Raw genomic sequence first — 26043 nt, forward strand, 5'->3', positions numbered from 1 at the left:
GATGGAGCTGTTTGGTCACATTAAAAAGTAGATAGGTTTGCTACAAACTGAAGAAAATATTTTAGAAAAACTACCCCACAACAACTGTGACACATGGTGGTGGAAATGTTATAGTTTTCTTTGCTGCTTCAGGGTCTGGGCAGTTCAGTATCATTGAGTCACCCGTATCATATAATCAGAAATGAGTCTTTCAACATGATAATCTGAAACACACTAGCAGATTTACCAAGGAAGTCTTGAAAGAAAGAAATAGGGGTTATGGGCTGCCCTGATCAAAGCCGTAATTTGAATCTCATTTACATTTTGTGTGTGCGTGTTTTTGTGGTGTATGTGTGTGTGTGGGGGGGGTTTGAAATGGGCAATTCATGCAAGGAAATCCACCATTTTGAAACTGAAGAATTTTTACATGAATAATGGTTACAAAGTAGACTTTACTTCCACTTTAAACTTTAAAAGTTGTATTTACAGGAAAGCTTATAATAATGCTTACCTGTAGGTACAATGAACATCATCTAAACATGCACTGTTTGGGAGATATTCACACAGCATGAAGCCAGTGATGTCACCGTTGCATGCGCTCTGAAGGGAAGGCATAGCACGCCAGACCTTCAGAGCCCCGTGCCGCAGCCAAGGGCTCCAATGCGCATGAACGGGATTGACGTCATCGCGGCTCCGGCCATTCAAACCTAGAAGGAGGACCAGGTGAAGATGAAAGTGCCGGGGAGCCGTGACAATGTGGAGCTGGAAGGCTCTGTGTACAGGTAAGTCTGTCTTAATGTACATTATGACCTAAACCCATGGGGGGGGGAATTGTTGTGTTTTTTCCCCACAGACAGTTTACTACCACTTTAAATTGCGGAGACTAGTGGACAGTTATACTAGATGCCTACAAGAAGTAATTTCTGTTACAGGGCAAAACTAACTTTTGATGCCAAGAACGTACTTACTTTTAATACAGTACATCATTCCATCTCTTGGTATTTTTGTTAAATCATAGATTGAAAAAGGCAGTTCTCATCTACACACTCCCTAAGGAAGTTCTAATCAATGCCAGCTAGAAGTAGTAATAATTGTAGGGGTGCACGCACTTTTTTCATGTGACAAATCTGCATTTTTGCTAATTTTTGCTAATTTAGATCATGAAAATCAATACACCATGTCAATTTTATGTGTCCTTTATTCAAATATGTTGATAAAGTCAACAATTTCCCTAAGGTGTACTTAATTTTTCAAATGACTGTATGTCAGCTATGTAGCTCACATAGCATAAAAACCCCATTTTTTATATACATTTTATTTTGTCCAGTTAATTACTTTATTACAATAGTGCCCCAATCTGCCTTTGTGCCATTCATAGGTTCTTTTTGTACTTTTATGCAGAGTTTAAAGGAGAAGTATGGCCAAATCTCTTTTGGATCACATGAGCGTTTTTCATTCTGCACTCCTAAAGCCCGCTGTCAGATGACATCACAAAGTCAGTACAGACTGACAGGATCCCAACAATAATTTCAGGATAACATTGAAATAAGTAAATCCCCCTGTTAAAGAGTCATATGCTTGTTACACACCATCAGGTTTTTTTTTGCTCAACTAAGCGGCTGAAAAAACCCCATAAAATGAAAGAGCTTAGTACAGCGATCTCCCCGCTAATCCATTATGTTCTGACAGAGAGAGTGCCCCCCCAGAACAAACCAGTCGGCGCTGGCAGCTATCGGCTGCCAGCACTGATCGGATGCCAATCAGATGCTGGTTTTCCAGCATGACTGTTCGACAGAAGCCGGCCATTCGTTCGGCTTCTTTCAGAAAGGCGGGTGTACACATGGATATTGCCGAATGTGTGTACAGGGCTTAAATAGTTGAAATTGGGTTTCAGAATAGTTTTATATCAGAAGCAGGTATATTTACCTAAAGCTGCCAGGTCCTGTGTAATCAGATTGCAGCTGCTCAGTAGCAGGCTTTGGAGAAAATTAGCATTGCTCAAAGTTTCTGTAAGTAGTTTCAGATTTCCTCCAACACACTTATTCCAGGATAGGTCCAGCATTTGCAGGTCTGTTAGATAACGTGCAGCTTCAGCTGGAGGTCATTAAAATTTAAGAGAAGAGAAAATTACACAAAGTCCACCAAAAACAATGTTGTCACCTCTCTAAAGCCAAATCAATCCATATTGCTTTTAGCAAGCACAGAAGTAACATTTCCTTTGTATAACATTCTACATTTTTTTTTAAATGCTCCAATAATTATTTTTTTGTACAGCCTGCAGGCTGAAAATGTGTGCCCAGCCTTCATCTTCACATTGCAATATGACGGAGCACAGCAGGGTATCCCTGCAATGTGCCTCTCTAGTGATTAGTGGGCTCACTGTGCAATAGCAAGAATCCTTTGCCAATACACCTATTATAGCTTATGAAAGCATTTTTAACATGATAAAATAACATTTCAGGCAGCATGGATGCTCATTGATATGCTGCACTGATGGGCTGCCCTGATAATCAGAGCATTGGTGAGCAGTACCCTGATTATCAGTGTAAATGTGTGCCGTTACAAGATTGCCAGGTATTGGCTTTCCTTTCCTCACACAGTGACAGCATTGAGGAAAAGCTGATAACTGCCATTTGTTTACATGTGATCAGCTGTGATTGGACACAGCTGATCATATGGTAAAGGGCTTCTGTGATTGGCCCTTTATTTCGATCTGTGATCAGCTGTGTACAAAAGGACAGCAATCACAGAGCGTGCCCGATGCACACTCCAGGGGTGAGCAGGGGGGGCGTCTAAAGAAGACCTCCCAGCACTAGACAACCATGCTGTAGCCATCTTTCGACTATAGCCCAGTAGGCAAGTGGTTAAAGCCTAACACTAACTCTTCTTAAAAGTGCTCCTTCCCACTTTTCCTACCTATCCTGCCTATGGGTTAAAAGGGATTTGTATACTTATATTATACTCTTTTTTTTTTTTTTTTTTTAACTCTGCTCTGGTCTAGTAACATGAGGGGAGGGAAAGGAGGAAGAGCCAACAACAACTTGCACATGGGAGCCTATGGGTGATATCACGGCTCCTGGAATTCCCAGGATACAGGGGAGCCAGAACTGCAGGATCACGCGACCAGACTGAAAAAAATTTAAATATACAGATACACTTTACACAGTGTAAGTAGGATATGTGGAAGAAGGGGGAGGGAACATTTGTAAGCATAGTTCGCATCAGACTTTAATTCCTTTTTAGGTCCATCTCTATGCCCTGCAGAGGTAACCCAATACTTCCTGTACCCGAGTCTGATCAGGAGTGTACACAATTTGTTTCTGAATGTTCAGCAGCATGCATAACCAGAAACGGTATGCATATACATGATACATGCCACATGTTTGTAGTCCAATATGTGCATATGTATCATTTTCAGATCAGAAACATTTGAAATTACACATTCACAATGCCAGCCAATGACAGTCTCAGGATGAACAACCACCAATCAGTTCCAGGACTAAAGTTTTAAAGAAATGTAAATGTTCTGTTTCTTTGATTGGATTATACCTTACATTCGCTTTAAAACAAAAGTGAAAAAAAAAAAAATAACATAGTACAATTTCTATAAGGCATGTTTTTACTCTACCCTGCAAGACAAATGATGTAATGAGGTACAAAACCATACCCAGTCCTGCAAAGGATTCTCTCTTTAACATGCAATTGCTGACATTAACAGACTTGAGCTTTGGCAGAAAACGCAATCGGCTGAAGAGGTGCTCAGGAGAAAGTCCTACAGTTTTATTTGAAGACATGTCCAGCACTTGAAGATTGGACAGCAGAGGTATGACCTGGGCTGAAACACAAAAACACATTTTCAACTTTAAAATTGGCAGCCCACACTTTCATTAAGATCTGTGTTTAAAGGAAAATAAGTTGAATACACAGAAATATATACAGTACATGAGAACTACTCTACCTGGCAAAGTCTGTATTTCTGTCCATCTAGTTCTGGGATTCACACAGCCCTTTCACACTGTACAGTCACCTGACAGGGCAGGGGACTGGATTATTATCTGCTGCATTTAAAAATACATGCAGAGCTCATCTATCCTCCATCCTGTGACTAGACAGTGAAATGAGAAGCAGCACACTGATGATCTCTGTCACTCACTTTCATCCTTCTATCAGCATGCTCTTTGCAAGCACATGCGCAGTGAAGCACAAATGAGAGGCTGGTACCAAGTCAAATTTTAAAACTGGCCAAAATTCAAAATAGTGGGTCCCTGTCTGTCCCCTGCCACCTAACATCCCTCAACTGATAAATCAAAGTAACCAGGTGAAAAATGGTCAGCCAAATAGTGGGTGCATGCATTTAAATGCAGTGGGAGATGCAACCATTCAAGCTGTGTAGTGTGAATGAAGGAATAGGTTAGATTTTTTTGGAAAAAAATATATATGGTTTAGCCAGCTTTGGACTGCTTGCATAAAAATACATTAAAGTGATTGTAAAGGCATATACTGTATACACTATATTGCCAAAAGTATTGGAACGCCCCTCCAAATCATTGGATTCAGGTGTTCCAATCACCTCCGTGGCCATATATGTATGAAATCAAGCACCTAGGCATGCAGACTGCTTCTACAAATATTTGTGAATGAATGGGTCGCTCTCAGGAGTTAAGTGAATTCAAGCGTGGTACCGTGAGAGGTTACCACCTGTGCAATAAGTCCATCCATGAAATTTCCTTGCTACTAAATATTCCACGGTCAACTGTTAGTGGTATTATAACAAAGTAAAAGCAACTGTGAACAGCAGCAACTCAGCCACAAAGTGGTAGGTCACATGAAATGACAGAGCAGGGTCAGCGCATGCTGAAGCACACAGTACGCAGAAGTCACCAACTGTCTGCAGAGTCAAGAGCCAAAGACCTCCAAACTTCACGTGGCCTTAAGATTAGCACAACAGTGCATAGAGAACTTCATGGAATGGGTTTCCATGGCCGAGCAGCTGCATCAAAGCCTTACATCACCAATTGCAATGCAAAGTGTTAGATGCAGTGCTGTAAAGCATGCACTAGACTTTAGAGCAGTGGAGATGTGTTCTCAGGAGTGACAAATCACGCTTCTCTGTCTGGCAATCTGATGGACGTGTCTGAATTTAGCGGTTGCCATGAGAATAGTACTTGCCTGACTGCATTGTGCCAAATGTAAGGTTTGGTGGGGGGGGGGGTTATGGTGTGGGGTTGTTTTTTTAGGGGTTGGGCTTGGTCCCTTAATTCCACTGCAAGGAACTCTTAAGGGGTCAGCATAACAAGGCATTTTGGACAATTTCATGCTCCAGACTTTGTGGGAACAGTTTGAGGATGGCCCCTTCCTGTTCCAACATGACTGCGCATAAGTGCACAAAGCAAGGTCCATAAAGACATGGATGAGCGAGTTTGGGGTGGAGGAACTTGACAGGCCTGCACAGAGTCTTGACCTCAACCCGACAGAACACCTTTGGGATGAATTAGAGCGGAGACTGAGAGCCAGAGCTTCGTGTTTTTATGGGTGCAGGAAACTAGGCACCCTCTTCCGTATTTGGTGGTCATCGGCTTTGGTGGCCCAAAGGCTCTGCGATTCTGGACTTGGATCTATTCCATGATCAGATCAGTTTTAAAAGTCTCCCTGGTATGCGATCCCTGGGAGGTTCTGCTGCACAAGCCAATCCTATCTCTGACTAAGGCATAAAAAGGAAGCTGGTGGAGTTTGTGTTTCTGGCAGCCCAGCAGACTCTTGCAAAGGCCTTGTACCAAAGTTTCTCAACTTTGCTGAAGTCAGATAGTGACTCATGGGAACCATGGTCCAAGAGAAGCTCACTTCTATACTGACCCATTCCCAATGCAATTTTTAAAAAAATGTGGGACCCATCGATATCCTACAATGATCATTTCAACTTTGAACATTCTTTAATCTTCATTCGATTGGGCAGCCTCTTTGCGGAGTTATGGCCTGAACAGTGTGGGAACCTGTCCTTATCCCCACCCTTTTCTTAGGCAAATCCCCTTTTACCCCTTCCCTTTCTTTACTGCCCTTGAAGGTCTTTCAGGTGGAGGCTTTCTATTCTTCCCCTCCTCTCCTTTCCTTTGACTGTAGCCAATTTCCCTCTTTTTCCACTTAATCTAGGCCACCACCTTCGTCAAATGCCTATGTTTACTGGCCCACCCTCTGCTTTATACCATTGTCAGCCTTTGGGCTTGTCTGTAATCTTTATAGCTGGTGACGCTACTTTATGTACCATTTTCTCATTTTGATGGAAATGTTATTATGTATCTGCCTTGGACATTTCTTTTTTCCTTTTTCTCATGTTGTGTTATTTTGTTCACGTTTTGTATATCTCTGATGCAAAATGTGTAAATCAATAAAAACATTTGTAAAATAAAAAATAAAATATTACTTAGTGCAGCAACATCATCACCAGAAAGACAGCACTGGTGAATATCAAGTAGCTCCAACTGTTTGAAAGAGGTTAGACGAGCTGCTGAATCTCTGAATCCTCCTCCAGCTGCCTTATTGCAAGAAAGGTCCAACTTCCTTAAATATGGCCAATACTGGAATGCAGAACCTGCAAAATTAGAAACAAATAACATCATTATGATGAATACTGTATGTCAGATTTTCCTAAATATAGCAGTCATATAGTTTACTATTCTACTAACTTCTCCAGAGCTTGCAGAATATTTGATCTGTATGGCATGACTGCCCCCCTCTCAAAAAACACATGTCCTATGATAGACAATTCCAGATACATATTACATAGTTACTCTGGCTGAAAAAAGACAAAAATCTATCCAGTTCAACCATAAAAAAAAAAAAAAAAAAAAAAAAGTTATAATCCTACACCCACAGTTGATCCAGAGGAAGGCAAAAAAAAAAAAAAAACACCAGCAAAACATCATCCAATTTGCTCCTACAGGGGAAAGAAATTCCTTCTTGATCCCCCGAGAAGTAATCGAATATTCCCTGGATCAACTTTACCTATAAATGTTAGTTTCCAGTTATATTCTGTGTATCCAAGAAAGAATACAGGCCTTTTTTAAAGCAATCCACTGAGCTGGTCACAACCAATTATTGATGGAGTCTATTCCACATCTCTTGCTGTGTAGAAACCTTTCCGTGTTTGTAGATTACATTTCTTTTCCTCCAGACGTAAAGAGTGCCCCCTTGTCCTCTCTGATGACCTCAGGGTGAATAGCTCTACATCGAGTTCACTATATGAACCACTGATGTATTTATACATGTTGATCATATCTCCCCTTAATCTCCTCTTCTCAAGAGAATAAATTCAGTTCTTCTAATCTTTCCACATTGCTGAGCTCCTCCATGCCTCTTATCAGTTTGGTTGCCCTTCTCTGTACTTTCTCCAGTTCCCCAATGTTCTTTTTGTGAATTGGTGTCCAAAACTGAACTGCATATTCCAGATGAGGTTTTACTAATGATTTATACAGGGGTACAATGATATCTCTCTCTCTAGAGTCTTTTAATACAAGAGAGGCTTTTGCTCGCTTTAGAAACCACAGCTTGGCATTGCATGCCATCATTAAAGCTTGTGATCTACCAGAACGCCCAGATCCTTCTTCACCATTGATTCCCCCAGTTATACCCCCCCCGGCCTAGTATGTATGATGCATGCATATTCTTAGCCCCCAAGTGCATAACCTTACATTTATCAACATTAAACCTCTTTTGCCACATAGTTGCCCAATTAAACAGTGCATTGAGGTCAGCTTGTAAGTTGAAGACATCCTGTAAGGACGTTATTCTACTGCACAGCTTGGTGTCATCTGCAAAGACTGAAATGATATTTTTAATCCTAGACCCTATATCGTTTAGAAATATATTTAAAAGAAAGGGTCCCAACACTGAACCTTGGGGTACACCACTGACAACCCTAGACTATTCAGACTATGAATCATTATCCACCACAATCTGCAATCTGTCGTTCGTTTTCCATTTTTGCAGCCTTTATTTCCTTTTTGCATATTCTGTTATATACTTTGTAATGTTTAAATGATGATAGCATTCCTTCATTTTTGTATTTGATAAAAGCTCTTATTATCTATAGCTTTTTTAAACTTTGTCCGTAAGCCACATAGGTTTGATTTTTAGCTTTTAAACTTGTTGCCCATGGGAATATATTTTGCAGTGTGTTCTCATACAGTCATTTTGAAGAACTCCCATTTCTGTGTTGTGTTCATTGATGCCAATATTCCCTCCCAGTCTAAGTCTTGGAGAGTAGCTCTCAGCCTTGGAAAATTAGCTTTCTTAAAATTGAGCGTTTTTATTTTTTCTGTATGTGCTTGCTGTTTACAGCTAACAAATGAAATCATGTTATGGTCACTGCTACCCAGATGTTTTTATATGGACATTCGTAATAAGCTCTGCATGGTTTGAGATTACCAGGTCCAGCAGAGCATCATTCCTAGTTGGGGTCTCTATGAACTGTACCATACTCTGCTTTTAAAATCTACAAAAAACACTATCCACTATATCTAACTTGGCAAAGCTTTGAAGTTTACTTAAAATTTTTACATATTATAACAAAACCTCCCAACCACTGTATGATGTATACATATAAATTGTATACAGCATATAAACTGTATACAAATAAAGAACCTATGCACAATACTTTGTGAAACGTTTGTTTTTACAGCCTATATTTTTTCTAGGTATTTATACAGTCAGTAAGCCCTTGTCCCATTTTGACGTCTGCTTTTTTTACAACTATTTTGGTTTTTAATCCATTATATTGCAACACTCTTATAATAGAGGTGTACCAAGACGTTGATAAAAAAACCGTTCACATGCATAGTATGGCACTGCTAAATGAAAGTAGTTACTTTTTTTACTTAACGATTTCTCTTTAAGTTCAGAAGCCATGCATCACATTGACACTTTGCTTCGAAAATACAGTCCATTTGTTCACAAAATTTCATAGACTGCTTCACCTTTCCAGTATGGGAGAAAGTTCAATATCTTAGGAATTTTAGGAATGAAAAAAACATCTGGCATAAGGCTCTCAAAATAAGGTATAAGAAAATGAGGCTCACAAAGCTTTACCCAAGCCTAAGGTGCTCTATTTTTAGCCATAAGTCTGCAATTTCCAATCTCATTTGGCTCAAACTGTCCCTTTTAAAAAAATAATTATCTTTATTCTGGTGTGTTAACTTTGAGAATTGGGGTTATGGCATAAACGCTTCAGTGCACAATTTTTTAAGCCAAACTCGGGGTTTTGGGCACCCCAGTGATGTCATTAACCATATTTGGTCACCACCCCTTTGACCTGTCATTCGGCAGGAGTGAAGTGACGGGACCAGATGAGTAGGTGGACTGCATTTTTTTTTTCTGGCGAGTTGGTGGACATGGAATATTATTGTTTACATGCTTCTACATTTCTAAGTGATATTATTGACAGTGGATGTACATTGTAGAACATTTTTTGTGTGTTTTTTTTATTAAAGGATTTTTTGTTTCATTTCTGTGTTTATGTTCAAATGGAGATTTTTACAAAAAAAAAAACAAAAGAAGATTTGCAACACCCTGTGAGAAATGTACTATTGCAGCTCAACAAGTCAGCATGACAATATTTTAGATACTAGGAATTTGTAATCATCCAAAAACCATAATAAATAGAAAGCCACCATGTAGGTATAACAGGCACAGGGGCATGATACAGAATATTCTCAATAACCAGTTTTTTGCAATAAAATAATCTGTCACAGAGATAATAAACCAAAAGGTGCGAAGAAAGTGGAGAAATATAGAAAAGGAAAGCAAAACAGGAATTTAAAAGAAAAAAAAAAAAAAAAAAAAAAAAAAAAGAGAGAAAGAAGAGAGACACCTTAAAAGGACTGGAAAGCTCCACTCAATGTACAGTATAACTAGACCTGTCTCAAATGGAAAAGTGGAACATTCACATATTGGGCCCAGGGATCCCAGACATTCTCAAATCACTTCTTGACATCATTCACAATACTGCCAATCTGTCATGTACAATAATGCATGAAATGTTTTACTTAAACTAGGACAGGGACACTGTGGGTTTCTTCCAAGATCTGTCAATATTGATTTTGGCTGCCAAAAGCATAAAACACCTGCTGATTGCCAGGAATCGGTTATGAGGATTATGAGGATCAAAGAATGGTTGCAATAGAAATTGCCAAGTAATGTGGATTTGGAGAGATTGCTGTATAGAAGCCCCAGTAAACTATTGTTCCACAGAGGTATCATACTAGAGGTCCTTGTCCCATTCTGCCATGTGCAACAGTTTAGTAGGTGTACTGAGTAGTAGCCCATAAATGATAGAGACATTTCCCTTTTGATCCCGATCCTGAGAGCACAATTTCTCTTAGGGATTGAGGCTCAGTGTTTCCAACTGGCAAGGGAAAACAAAATGTAAAAAAAAATGACACTTTAAAAACATTCTCCATGTATCTCAACAATACTGTACTGTAAAGGCATATTGTGTCCATGGAAGATTCATTTTTTTCCACAAGTTTCCGGAAAATTACAAACTTTTTTTTTTTTACACAAAGTTGTCATTTAAATTATTTCACACACAAGCCATGGGTATATGTGGAATTACACCCCAAAATACATTCTGCTACTTCTACCGAGTATGAGGATACCACACGTGTGAGACTTTTTGGGAGCCTAGCCACATACAGGAGCCTGAAATCCAATGACCACTTTGAAAGCCTGAAGGTGCGTAACTTCCTCATTTCACTTCCTCAATACCTATCACAGTTTCGGAGGCCCTGAAATACCAGGATAGCACCAAACCCCCCAAAATGACCCCTTTCTGGAAAGTAGACACCCCAAGGAATTTAAAAAGACATGGTGAGTATTTTGCAGATCTCATTTTTTCTCACAAGGTTTTGAAATATATAAAAAAAAAAAAAAAAAAAAGAAAAAATGTTTGTTTTTTTTTTTTCATTTTCCAAAAACTTGTGGCAACAAATGAGATCTGCAAAATACTTACCATGCTTCTTATCAAATTCCTTGGGGTGTCTACATTCCAAAAAGGGGTCATTTGGGGGGTTAGGTGCTATCCTGGCATTTCAGGGCCTCCAAAACTGATAGTTAGTCAGGAAGTGTAATGAGGAAATAAAGCCCTTTAAAAGCCTGAAGGTGCTTATTGGATTTTGGGGTCCTGTACGTGGCTAGAATGCCAAATAGTCTCTCACATGTGGTATCCCTGTACTCGGGAGAATTAGCAGAATGTATTTTGGGGAGTAATTCCACATATACCTATGGCATGTGTGAGCAGTAAATCATTTAAGTGACAATTTTGTGTAAAAAAAAAAAAATGTGTCTGTGATTTTCCAAAAACTTATGGTAAAAAAATAAATTCTTCTATTGATTCAACAGGCCTCTCAGCAAATAGTTTGGGGTGTCTTCTTTCCAAAAAGGGGTCATTTTGGGGGGTGGGGGTGTTTTATGCTCAGTATTAGAAGTTTATGCCACACATCACTCAATCTTCTAACCACCTGAAGACCAAAGACTTTTCTGATGGTGCTGTTTATATCCTGCGAAACTGAAGTGATGAAATGCTCGTAGCTTCCAAATTCTTAGGCTATAGAGATGATTGGCACCATTCCGGTCTCCAATCAGCTCTATGGTCAGCTGGCAGAAACACCGGCTGCATTCTCAGTTTCACCCTATGGCTCGGGACTGCCCGAGAAAGCCATGGAAGGCAGCGGGGGGGGTATTGTCTCCAGCTGCTTGTAAAAGCAATCCTGCAGTTAATTAGCCACTAGGATTGCTTTTACATGAAAGCTGATCGCCAGCTGAAAAAAATGATACCAGTATGATGCCTGCAGCTGTAGGCATTATCCTGGTATAACCACTCAAAGTCCAGTGATGTACCAGTACGTCGCTGGTCCTTGTTGGATATATACGCTACGTCCTTTTGGGGTTTTTTTTATGCAGCCTGTGGACTGAATGAAAGAAAGAGAAGAAATCTATACCAATAAAAAGAAAAGAAAAGTGTGTGGTATGCCCACCAATAGAATATACCGCCCTGCATCCACCCACTTCTAATGGTGGATACACATTAGGTCACATTTTGCCACAAGTGCCAGCTCCAAGATTGTACAAATATCTAAATAGTGACACGCTTGAATAAAAATTGTTCACGTATAAGTGGTACCCCATATGGAGAAAGGATGACACCAAGTCCCAAACTATCTTGCCACTGTTCCCCATGTAGTCTGGGCATCCAGGGGGCTCCATGTGACTATCTTTTCCCTCGTAAAACCGAAACATATAAGTATAGCCTGTTGTCCTCTCACAGGTCTTCTACATCTTGACCCCATATCTGGCACGCTTGCAGGGGAGAAATTGAATGCCAGAAAAATTAATGAGAGATTTTTTGCTGGGGAGTACAGACATCTGCAAATTTTTGATTAAGGTGATTTGCAAGGGGCTGAATTTTGTAGAGCCGGTCAAATTCAGGGTCACCCCGAGGATGACAGAGTTTATTGTCGTTGAAATGCATAAAACACATTATACTATCATATCTATGCCTGGCCATGGCAGCAGAGAACACGGCATATGATGAATTGGGTCTGCGGACCAATACAACTGGAATTCATTTATTTTAGTAATGCCCATGTTGAGGGATAGGCCCCCCAAAAAAGTAAATTTGGAAACCGTAATGGGTTTCCATGCGAGTGGTCTGGCAAGGTTTGAATTTGGGATGGCGGCGATAAATTGTTGTGCATATAAATTGCTTTGATCCACAATCAACGCATACAGATATTCCGTGAAAAACAGCTCCAAAAATCAAGGGAAGTATTTAAATTTTCTATTTCCACCTGAATTCCGGGTTGGGCAGTGAACGGGGAAGTACAAGTGCTGCAAAATTTGTGGACTGCCAATCAGGATTTGCAAGTACATCCGGAAGGATACTAGGGGCTCTACGGGCCTGTGTGCAAACTCTTAGTGGCTGCGGGACAATACTTGCGCTCGCCACCGCACCAGCTTGTACTACACTTATAGGACTCGCCAAGTCATACTGCAGTGCTGGTATTATTATTATACAGGATTTATATAGCGCCAACGGTTTGCTCAGTGCTACAATATAACGGGAGACAATACAGAACAATGCAGTTCACTACAAGAGGGTTAGAAGGGCCTGATCCTGGGAGCTTACAATCTAAGAGGCTGCATATGAGAGTCATCAAAATTTACCGGCAAGTGCTAACAGTGATCAGGCCTGATTCTGCGAACACTGCAGTTTTGTGTGTAATATGTCAAGTGACAGGGACCTACTGACAATGCACTTGCTGGGGGAGAAGGGGGGGGTAAGCGTAGGGGCTAAAACACAGGTGCTGGCAGGGGCCGGGGCTGATTCCGTTAACGCTGCATTTTTGAGGATGCTATACTAATGGCAATCAAGGGATTAAATGTGATGACTGGTGTACTGACGGGCAATCTGCCGCCATCTGGGAGGGGCGTGAAAACCACGTGAGCGCAAATCATATGTATGTATATATATATATGTGTGATTTTGCGCACCTGTGCCGCCCTGTAGCAGTATTTCTGCTATAGGGCGGTCAGGAAGCGGTTACAGAAGTGGTTTGTGTTACGTCGCTGCGTTACTTTAATAATTGCGCGGTCATGCAACACTGCACCCAAATTAAATTTACGTCCTTTTTTTCCCCACAAATTGAGCTTTCTTTCAGTGGTATTTGATCGCCTGTGCGTTAATTTTTTGCGCTATAAAAAAAAAAAAACTGACAATTTTGAGAAAAAAAACAAAACAATATTTTGGACTTTTTGCTATAAAACATGTCCAGTAAAAAAATGTAAAAATCTAATTTTGTCATAAATGTCGGCCAAAATGTATTCTGTGACGTATCTTTGCTAAAAGAAAATCCTAATACGTGTAAATTAATTGGTTTACGTGAAAGTTATAGTGTTTACAAAAGTGACACCGATACAGTGATCAGTGAAAAAAAAAAAAACACTGACACACTGTACTAATGGCACTGGGGAGGAAGGGTTAACTTTTTATTCAATGAAAGGGTTAACTGTGTGAGGGGAGTGTTTTACTAGTGGGCGGGGGGTGTGTACTTCAGGGGAATGCTAATCTCTGCTCTCCCTGACAGTGTGTTAGGAGCTGACAGGGAGCAGAGGTGAAGTGTAAACACTACAGCCGTGCTCTCTGTTAGTGAGTGCCACTAATCGCCAGGAGCCAGCGGGTAATGACCCGCCAGGATCCGGTGATGGACACCCACTGCCGCGATTGGTGGCGCAGGTACCGGTTTTGCTAAATGCCGTTTTATTACGTGCTCTAGCACAGCGGTGCCGCCCTGCCGCAGTATATACACTGCGGCAGGTAGGCAACAGGTTAAAGTGTATGTCAAGCTATAACCTTTTTCCTAGTTTAGATAGTGGAAGAGGAATTAGGTTTTTGCTGGTAAGTTAGGGAAATTCCCCCTTACTTCCTGTCCTGTAGACAACAGTTCCACCAGCCAGGAAGTGATAAAAAATCTGCACAAAAATTAAAATCTAACAAGGGTTTTAACTTTACTCTACTAAAATGCAATATTTTAATGCCTATCTATGTTTCTGTGGAAGAGTTCCCCTCACTGTCTGTCTGGTAAAACACTTGAGGAGAAATTTCTCTAATGGAGCCCCAGATGACACTAAAAACCTAAGCAGGGCTTTACTTCTCTCATTCTAAAAAGACATAGAAAAGTTTTGGCTGGACATGCACTTTAAAAAATATGGTGCTGAGGTTTATATGTATCTGAGAGACTCTCTCGCATGTGACAGTATTTAAAGCATATTTTGTGATTACAAGCATATGTATGCACTGTATATATGTATCAGGGGTGGACTGACAACTCATGGGGCCCCCGGGCAATAAGGGGATCATGGAGCCCCTATGTCCTTGCCCACGCTCAAAAAAAAAAAAAGCCTATAAAAAAAGGGTACCTGGGGCATTTCATGGGGCCCCCTACTGACCCTGGGCCCTCGGGCAGTGCCCGAGCGCTCGAATAGTCAGTCCGCCCCTGGTATGTATGCATGTATACAATAAGTGCTGTGTGGCGACAACCACTATTCACCATTGTGCACATAACAGGTCACATCATTTTTCACAGAGTGTCCAGGGGTGCCCTAGGTCTTGCACTATCCTACCAATACCTGTACTTGCTACTACTGTCCAGCCCTCAGCAAGCACTAATACAGCAAGTATGTTCTATGCACGGAAAAATCTCATTACTTAATTTTTATGCATATAGTGTTTTTTCACCAATTCTTAATGATTGTTCACATAATTAACCCTAGGTTCACACATAAGCAGTGAATTTCAGAAATTTTTGAGTCTGATTCAGTCATCAGCTTTGAGTCGATTCAGTGCAATTTACAGTGTTGCAGGATGGATGCCAATGCAACTTTACACAGGGGTCCTTGTGTATCCTGGTAGACGGGAGCCCTATGTCTCTCCCTCTTCCCCCAATGTCACACACTTGTCTTGGAGGAGTATACAGCAGCTGGCTGTCAGAGCAGGGAGGAGAAGAGATAAATCATTAGTGATTGGACGGAGCATTAGGAGGCGCTGTGTGCTTCAGCCGGCATGTGAAAGGTGACAGACAGCTGCAGAAGAGCTTTTTATGTCCTGCCTCCGACCCCACTGGCTCCCACAGTTCAAGGGTCACAAACACCATCGCTCCATGACCTATATACAAAGTCACACATTACTGCTTCCTAGACCGTGGAACAGGGCTCCCAGAACGGTCAGCATCCATCAGAGCTGACCTGTATACAGGCTGAGCGTTTATGGGGGGGGGGCAGAGGATTGGGGGGCTCTGATGGGGAAGGGGGGGGGCAATGGAGTCTCTCCTATCTAGTGAGCAAGAGCCTTGAAGGAAGCCCGATTGTCTGGTGTACAATGATGACACACATGATGATCGGGTGATGATTGTACACACTTGGTCTATGCACCCCATTTCTCTCATTATAAACCTGTTTAATAAGCACGGGAATCAGATTACATGTGAACATAGTAGTGTTTCATATGCGGTTCCATTTAACTCTACCTCAAAAATAGATCACACAGGTCCAAACTCACACGGTACCATTTTTAAAAATGCACTGAAGCTGGTCTGCATATATGTGAATGCCCTCAATGGGAAACCATGTTATTTCCCCTGTCATCCAAATCACGGTCCTTCAAAAAATGGATCCAAAATCATATACACTATATTGCCAAAAGTATTGGGCCATCCCTCCAAATCATTGGATTCAGGTGTTCCAATCACCTCCATGGCCACAGATGTATAAATTCAAGCACCTAGGCATGCAGACTGCTTCTACAAACATTTGTGAATGAATGGGTCGCTCTCAGGAGCTCAGTGAATTCAAACGTGGTAACGTGATAGGTTGCCACCTGTGCAATAAGAACGTCCGTGAAATTTCCTTGCTACTAAATATTCCACGGTCAACTGTTAGTGGTATTATAACAAAGTGGAAGCAACTGGGAGCAACAGCAACTCAGCCATGAAGTGGTAGGTAATGTAAAATAACACAGCAGGGTCAGCCCATGCTGAAGCGCACAGTGCGCAGAAGTCGACAACTGTCTGCAGAGTCAATAGCTAAAAACCTCCAAACTTTGTGTGGTCTTCAGATTATCACAACAACAGTGCGTAGAGAGCTTCATGGAATGGGTTTCCATGTCCAAGCAGCTGCATCCAAGCCTTATATCACCAAGTGCATGTGCAAAGCATTGGATGTAGTGGTGTAAAGCACGCTGCCACTGGACTCTAGGAGCAGTGGAAATGTGTTCTCTGGAGTGACCAATCACGCTTCTCTGTCTGGCAGTGCGATGGGCGTGTCTGGGTTTGGCGGTTGCCAGGAGAACGGTACTTGTCGGACTGCATTGGCCCCTTAGTTCCAGTGAAGGGAACTCTTAAGGCATCAGCATACCAAGACATTTTTGACAATTTCATGCTCCCAACTTTGTGGGAACAGTTTGGGGATGGCCCCTTCCTGTTCCAACAGGACTGCGCAAAAGTGCACAAATCAAGGTCCATAAAGATATGGATGAGCGAGTTTGGGATGGAGGAACTTGACTGGCCTGCACAGAGTCTTGACTTCAACCCGATAGAACACCTTTGAGATGAATTAGAGTAGAGACTGCGAGCCAGGCCTTCTCATCTGACATCAGTGCCTGACCTCACAAATGCGTTTCTGGAAGAATGGTCAAACATTCCCATAGACACACTCCTAAACCTTGTGGACAGCCTTCCCAGAAGAGTTGAAGCTGTTATAGCTGCAAAGGGTGGGCCAACTCAATATTGAACCCTACGGACTAAGACTGGGATGCCATTAAAGTTTATGTGCGTGTGAAGGCAGGCGTCCCAATACTTTTGGCAATATAGTGTATTGCAGGATCAGTGGGTATTTTTTATTTTGCACTTATGTGCAAAGTGCTTTTGAGGGTACATTCAATAGAACAAATAGTAGCAAACAACAGAAGCTTATTGATACGGCTTTACATACACTTGAATAACAAAAAGGTGGAGTTGGGTTTTTAACAGAACCCCAAGAGACACAGTAATGTAGTCTAAGAATTAATAACTCACTCAGATACTGTACACTGTCCCGATGCAAACCAGTAGAGCGCAGTTTTAACACACTCAAGCAAGGGCAGTGTTTGAGTTCTTCAGTAAGATTTTTTATTTTACTTCCAACTTCTTTGTTCTCTGAAAGGTCCAAAATTTCTAGCCTTGACATTTTTCCAACAACAGGGGCTGAAAATAGAAAAGTACAATGCATTACATGTTTTCTTTTGTAGCTAATCACAAAACGTTTTTCTCTGACATACCGACAGCTGCATTTTTTCAGTGCTTTGATTTGAGTTTTTGGGAACAAAATTCATAAAAAAAAGCAGTTTTTTTATCACGTTGCGTGTGACTTCACAGGGGCCTGTATCATCATTGTGTGAAAAGCTAATGTGTAAGCAGGGGTGGACTGACAACTCATGGGGCCTCCAGGCAATAAGGAATCATTGGGCCCCTGTGACCTTGCCCAAACTCAAAAAAGCCTATGAAAAAGGTACCAGGGGCATCTCATGGGGCCCCCCACTGACCCTGGTCCCTTGGGCAGTGCCGGAGTTTCTAAATGGTCAGTGCACCCCTGGGTGTAAGCTTCATTGTATGGATGGGTTTCACTTCATACCAAAGTCACTATGTCACACCTTGAATCTACTGTGGCCTTAACACTTGGAACTCCTGTTTATTGGACCTGACAATAATTTTCCCAGCTATTAACAATCCAGTGCTAGTGTTCCAGCCCAATGCAAATGCACCAAATAAAGGGGGGATTGATAAACAGATGATTTTCCTGTGCTTGACCATCCTGAATGTCACTGGACTCCTGGTTTTAACTCTATGATGTCCATAAAGCTCTGGGGGTCAGTTGTGTCACCTCCCTGGCATTATCCCAAGCATTACTTGGGCCAAGAATTGAATGGTAAAAAAAAAACCCAAACAGTTATCCTGAGCAATACTTGAGGATAACAATTTTTTCATTGAAGTAGAAGCCCTAGTAACACTCAGGGTTAATGCCAGGGAGATAAAGTAACTGACCCCCAGACATCTATGAGCATTGCAGTGTGATTTAGTTAAAATATAAAAGATAAAATTTGTGCGGACTGAGATTAGTAGGGATACATCCTAGAACTTTCTCCTTCTTCATGGATGTTAAATATGTATAAAGATGTACTGACAAGGGCCACGTGCTGTGGCGTTTATAATCATATAAAAACACCTTTTATGGAGGTGTGCCTTTAGTAGAAGAATGGAGCATAACAAGGTAAAATATGGTAAATGCACAAGCCTGTGGCTTTAAAGACGCCAGGTATCCTGAAGGACGGCCCGTCCGCTCTGAGCGGACAGGCCATCCTTCAGGATACCTGGCGTCTTTAAAGCCACAGGCTTGTGCATTTACTGTATTTTACCCTGTTATGTTCCGTTCTTCTATTAAAAGGCACACCTCCATAAAAGGTGTTTTTATATGATTATAAACTCCACAGCGCATGGCTCTTGTCAGTATTCCTGGAGTCACTTATGTGATTTACTATGGCAGCAGTGGTTTTTCATTACTGATGACAGTTTTCATTATCTCCTCTGGGACATGTCTGTGCGTTTATGACTACAGTGTATAAAGATGTACACTACCTTAAAGGGAGATATATATATATATATATATATATATATATATATATATTTATTTATTTTTTTTCTTCTTTTTTTTTTTTTAAATATATGAACCTCTCTTTAATGCAGGACAGAGTATTACTATTTTTCCTTATTATTCCAGTAGAAGCAGTCTCCCTTGTGGCAGGTTTTGTTTTGATTAAACTTAAAAATGACAAGGGATGCGTTCCAGGTCTCTGTTTAAACATTAGCTTGCGCTACAGAGCTTTGTAAACTTTTTTTTTTTTTTTTTTAAAAACAGACCACTAAACCTTCTTTTGAAACCATGCAAAATGGACACTAGAGCTCCATCGGCTGGCTTCAGAGAAAATAAGAAATAATAATATTCAAGATTTCATATTTTCCTGACAAATACATTAAAAATAAAAAACATTCCTGACCATAATAAAGTAACAAAACCATTATAGGTTACCTTTCACGGTTTCTGCAACAGTGATATACTGTACAATACAGATGTGCACCACGGAAAAATGTGTGATTTCGTTAATATTCAATATTTCATATTTTCCTGACAAAAAAATAAACATTCCTGGCCATAATAACGAAACAGAAGCATTATAGGTTACCTTTTACGGTTTCAGCAACAGTAATTCACTGTACATTAAAGATGGGCACAATGGAAAAATTAGTTTCATTTCAGTTTCATACCTTGTTTTGTCATAATCGTTCTGTTAGAACAATACATTTTTAGAATGATTCCTTACTTCAGGAGAGTATATATTCGTTGTTCTGAATCGATTCGTATTTTCGGACGTTCTGTTATTCTTTTGTTATTTTGGAAGATTGGCTATATTCATTTTAATGTACTTAAATTGGTACATATTCGTTATATTAAGTTGAATTAATTTCTTCATTCCTAACTGAATTTGTTTGTTGTGCCATGCACATACAAATTAAACAAATGGTCTCAAGTTCAACCCCAATACATAAAGAATCTTATTAGAATATTCATGCTACACTAGCTAGAATAAAAAACAAATGTATCTGAATCAATTAGGATCATTCGTTTTGTTATTTTATTTTGGATGCTTTAAACATTAGCAAAAAGCTCAAACTATTGCATCATGTCATCCAAAACTATGAAACAAATTAATTAATCGTTTTTGTTACGATTTCTAATTAGTTAAAATGTGTTACTATCGTGATTTGGAGATTCGAATATATCTGAATCTCAAAAACATGCAAATTTCATCTGTATCTTGATTCATAATGAAACCAGTCGCACACTCTACCAGGGGCAGACTGACAACTCATGGGGCCCCCGGGCAATAGGGGATCATGGGGCCCCTGTGTCATTGCCCAAAGTCAAGAAAGCCTATGAAAAAAGTACCAGGGGCATCTCATGGGGCCCCCTACTGACCGCGGGCCCTCAGGCAGTGCCCAAGTTTCCAAATGGTCAGTCCGCCACTGCACTCTACTGTCCATGTCAACATAGAAATTACTTTTCTTACCTAATGATTGAATATCTTCTGCTGTAAGGCTACACTCTGTTAAACTCAAACTCTTTAATTCTCCATTATCTACTAAATTCTGTGATAGTCTGGACAGGGTCCCGCCTAAGTTATTGTTCCATGACAAATCAAGAATTTGCAATTTAGGTATGTACTGGAGTGCTTCACCTAAATAAAATAAGAAAATATATGTTACATTATCATACATTGAAATGGACAGTGCTATATAAGTACCTGTAATAAAATACATAAATATACGGTAAATGGTTAAAAGAGAAAAAAACAGATTGGACAAATTTGCCGAATAGCCCAAATGTACAATTTTCTGTGTACATGTGAATCAGTCTGGGTCAGACCGGAGATTGAACATTTTGGTATGTTCATCTTTATATAAAAGTAAACTTTCATTACACTAATCATAAATCCCCACTATAATGTACAGCACTGAGCAACCTTTTGGCGCTATATAAATACTGTATAATAATCATTACACAATGTCAAATGATTTGTGCTTGACACTGGCTGTCCTCCTGGATATCCATATTCAGCCAATGTAAATGGCCTAGGAAAGCACATTTCAGTATAATCCAGTCCTATATTTATTTTCAGGGAGTTGGTTGGAGAGAAGTTTCTCCAGCAATGAATATTATGACTCTCGCACACCTTGAAAATAAATATATGTACATGGAGAGTAAGGCAATAAAGTATCTAAGTATCTATCTGCAGGTTGAATTGTCATGTATGTACTTTTGGAGAACGGTTACCATACAACAAAGTACGGTCATTAAAAACCATGCATCATCATCAAGTTACTACTTTTTTTTTTTTTTCTTAAATACAATCTTGATGAAACTAGAGAGTTTTAGGCCTCGTACACATGACCTCCCCTAGACATTTAGTTCTCCTGGCAGCAGAAAAATGCTAAACATGGCAAAAACATGTAAATGCGGTCCTGCGTTTACCCACATTTAGCCACGATTAGAACTTTGAAAATACTGTGGCCAATCAAATGAATAAATGTCAATTGACATGAATAAACCCCCAAGCGCTAAATGCGGACAGTGTATAGGCACATTTACATGCATTGTTCCTCTCCTGAACGCAGAAGAATCACATTCAGGAGAGGAACATTTAGCTGCCCCTAAACTCCGGTAAAAGCAGACAAAAAGCACAATGTATTGCTGTGAACCAGGCCTTAGTATTATGTAGAAGCGCCCATAAACATTAGATCCTGTTTTAAATACCCGTAAATTCAGGAGTAGTGTCAGGAATAGGTCCTCTCTGATGTGGAAGACTGCTGCTGCGTGAAAAGACTGACTTCTAACAGAACACTAAAAAAAGGTACAAACATTTTTTGGTTTAGGGAACCCATTAAGAAACACCTTATGAGTCCGGAACTAACCAAATTAAAAATACATGTAAACTCTCACCTTGTAAAACAACCCATACAGTTTAAAATAGAAATTAACTGTAAAACATTTGTGCATAGATATAAAAAAAGGAGGGAAGAAAATGTATTTATAATTTTTTTTATAAGTAATCACATACCCTCTGTTCTCTGCAGCATAAAGAGGTGGGGGAGAAGAAACAGCAGCACATTGGTCTTCCAAGTGAATGGCTGTGCAGGGGGGGTTGGGGTGGAGGTGTGTCAGGACAAGTCTGATCATTGGGGAGAGCAGGCTGAGTTCCCAGCACAGCTAGCAACCTGACCACTGTGCTTTCATGCCTAGTGTGGTTAGTTTTTAATAGGAGATCAGGGGGGCTAGCAGGAACACCAGGGATTTCACATAAATGGAAGCAATACATAGAGAACAGGATGCATTTTGGCATCTTTGCCCTGGCCACTGACTGGTCTTGTCCCGGCACTGTAGCCGACATAACCTTTGATACAGTATCCCACGACACGACAAATAAATTGACAACCTCAGTCACAGAGGCGCCAGCTAGGCGGACACCAACAATTTGCCATCTTTGAAGCTCTCTGTAAAACTAGCAGTGCATGCAGTGAATGATGAAAGGGAGGCTTCCCATCTGTTGGCTAGGTGTCACATCACACAGCAGAAGCAAAATAATATTACATCACTTCCGTTTTTAAACCCGAAACATGTCACGGTCATACCTGCAAATCATGTAGTGTTTCCATTTTTCTTTCTTTTTTTTGTCTAACTCCTGTACATGGTATACAGACTAAAGACTCAAAGGGGTCACCTAATGGAACTGTAAAGCATGGGTGTGGTTAGGAACCTGCTGCCTAGTATAAAGCGGACCATACATCAGTAGGTCTTACATAAATTTAAAAAAAAACAAAAAAAAAAAAACACAAAAAAACATTCATCAGGTATTCATTAATATTCTTATAGACTCAACAAATTTCATATGAAATCCCTGAAAAATGTAGTTTGATTGTTATACCAGTGTTTCACTTTTAAAATTTGATTTTCTTCTCTTTCCATTTTCCTTGTCATTACAGTTGAAAATGATTATGAATTTGTTCCAATTAACTATAAGAAAATTTTACCAATTCTTTCAAAGGAAAGGAACTGGTGTAAAACTAGTTTTATTATAGGCTGCGATTTTCCTCCAGTTTTGACTGAAATCTGAAATGAATGTCAGAATTTAGCATGAACATGAGAAGAATGTTGGCAATCCTACGTCAGAGGTAACTGGCAACATCCCACTAGTGGTTATGGTTGGGATTTAGAAGAAACAGCCATAAATAACAGATATACCACAGCCAGTGAACATTTTGGGGCCACACCACTGACGGATCATAAAAAGATGATAAATGTGGTGCCCCAAGAGCCAGAAGTTAGCCTAGCATCTTCACCAGATGGGATGGGAATGGGAGCAAGAAGTGGAGCAGATGGTGGTTCCTTAGTCTCACACAAGGATTATGTTGGATCAGGTACATTCTCATGTGTTGGATGTTCATTTAAGGGCAAAATAAAATGTATTGATCATTGTTTTTTTCTGGCCAGATATTTACAAACCAATTAAAGTGGTTGTGAACCTCTGGCATGAAACATGAACAAAGCATATCACTCTATACTGTGTGCTTGTCTCTATCTAGAGCATTAAGTGTCATTTCTGTCTGCTCTGTTCTTTTGCTATCTGTACGAGTCACTTCTGACAAGTTTTCCTGACACCAAAAGCTAAAAAAGGTGACAGAGGAGGGAGCTCTAGTAGATAGCCTGTGATTGACAGCCTCAGCTCTGTTCCTTTGTGCTGTGTGAAGAGGGGTGTGTCCCTTCCCTCCAATCATCTCTCAGAGCTCTTCTCACTGAGCTCTGCAAAGTGCATCTTCGCCCTCTGCTTTCTGAAAGCTCAGATGAGCTGTACAAATTCTGGACTTTGAACGGCTGTAGAAAAGAGAGGGCTGAAGATAAAAAAAAAAAAAAAAAAAAACTTAGCTAGAAGGATTTGTTTAATCCCTGTGTATCACCTGAGGCTAGTCACATCAGTGGGGATATATATTTATGGGTTAACAACTTCAAGGAATATTGCAAATCTTTCCACGCAACCCCAATTACATTTTCAACTGGCACCTTTGCTTATAATTGAAGTCCCTCTTTTGAGAGTGTTGCTAAAGATCTGGTTGGGCCACTGCCTAAATCCACCAGGGGGAGCCAGCACATATTGGTATTTCTTGACTATGTCACTAGGCATTTAGAAGCAATCCTTCTTATAAACACAACTGAAGGTTATACTGAAACTGCTGTTCCTCATTTTCCCATACCGGTATTCCTAAAAATTAAGAGGAATCCGTTTCATGTCAAAATGTAACCAAAGAGCTGTGTTGGATATTGAAAACTACTCTTCACACACCTCAGTGTACCACCCCTTAAATCATTGGGTTGATAGAATGGCTCAATAGAATTCTTAAGGTTATGCTAATACTTAGTTTGATGCCTACTTTAGAGAGTTAATTTCTGGCAAAACAGCAGGTCCCCTATGAAACCAGAGAGATGAGCTTAGAGAGAATATACCAAATACAGCAATCAGCCATAACTTTATGACCACCCAATTAATGCTAAGTAGGTCCCAATTTTGCCACCAAAACCAAACCCATTTGCTGTCAAAACACCTCTGACTTGTTGAGGCATGGATGCTACTAGACCTCTGAAGGTATGCTGTGGTATCTGGCACCAAGCATTCAGTAGAAGTTACTTTAAGTCCTGTATGTTCTGACGTGGGGCCTCCACGGATCAGATTTGATTTTCCAGCACATCCCACAGATGCTCAATTAGATTGGGATATGGAGAATGTGAAGGCCAAGTCAATACCTCAAGTATCACTACTGAAAGGTATACCTGAATTAAGGGTATCAGACACCCTGTCTGCTATACAGATGCAAGAGGTAAGAATTCTTTCAAATCGAGAAGTGTTTTCAAAATTACCAATTATTTGCAATGACATTGTGACTGAACCACATGTCAAAGTAGCACCTTAACAAATACCTGAAGCTCAGAGAAAAGCCATTTGAGAAGAAGGGGTGTCAAAGAGGAATCTATTAGCTAGTGGTCTCCTGGAGCTCATCTCTAAGCCATATAGCAGCCCGAGGTTCCACAATGACTTCAGAAAAATATATGCAAAATCCAGACTTCATGACTACCCTACAGTCGATGAGTTGATAATCTTACTTAAGGGCATTGGCAGGTTCTCTTAACAGACAAGGCAAAGACAGCTTATCCCAGATTAAACTCTGTGGAGGCCCCTAGGCAGTTGAAACCTTGGGGGTCACCCCCTTGCAGGTTTCTAGAGGATTCTCGTGTGCACTTTAGGGGGATAACATTGAAGTAGTGTACACATCGGCCGCTAGATGGTGATGACCATCACTACTGTACATTACACATACGCAGGTTGCGCCAACATTTTTTTTTTTTTTTTTTTTATAAACTTACAGCTGAAAGAGAAACTGTAATGTGAACCTGATGTCTATGGTTTATGTACTGTAAGTTGTTATTGGGTATATTACATTAATACAGTATTCTCTCTATAGAGTCTTTAATGTAAATTTGTTTCTTTGAGTTGATTCATTTTTTCTATCTTCTGTAAACAATTTAAGAAAGCTTTATTGTAATTTTCAAGATTAAATAAATATTATTTTGATCCGCTGTTGCGCAGCCCTTAAACGACATGGGGCCCATAAGCTGATGCCTACTCGGCCTTTTTTGTAATCTAGCACTGGCTTCTGTGACACTAGATGGGATGTACTAGTACATGGTCCTAGTTTTTGACTGTGGCAGTGTGAGACCCTGCCAATTTAAATTGACATATAAACACTGGATTCTCAAAGCTGCAGTTTGAGCTCTGGCAGGTTAATTGTAAATGGAGCAGTGTTCTATATTTCTCTAGATTTG

At 40.3% G+C, this 26043-nt stretch overlaps 1 protein-coding gene across 1 annotated transcript in view; it reads right to left on the reverse strand.

The window, feature by feature from the left end:
- LRRC31 (leucine rich repeat containing 31) overlaps positions 1-26043 on the reverse strand; it is a 41737-nt gene that overhangs the window by 1042 nt on the left and 14652 nt on the right. The window contains exons 5-9 of the mRNA XM_089675476.1: positions 20684-20851; positions 17598-17765; positions 6398-6565; positions 3647-3814; positions 1906-2073 (exon numbers count right to left, since the gene is read on the reverse strand). Coding sequence (XP_089531602.1) covers positions 1906-2073; positions 3647-3814; positions 6398-6565; positions 17598-17765; positions 20684-20851 — 840 coding nt within the window. The remainder of the gene's footprint in view (positions 1-1905; positions 2074-3646; positions 3815-6397; positions 6566-17597; positions 17766-20683; positions 20852-26043) is intronic.

This window comes from Staurois parvus, unplaced genomic scaffold (genome assembly GCF_062004578.1).
Source record: "Staurois parvus isolate SC_StPar_1 unplaced genomic scaffold, SC_StPar_1.0 ptg000155l, whole genome shotgun sequence".
Taxonomy (NCBI): domain Eukaryota; kingdom Metazoa; phylum Chordata; class Amphibia; order Anura; family Ranidae; genus Staurois; species Staurois parvus.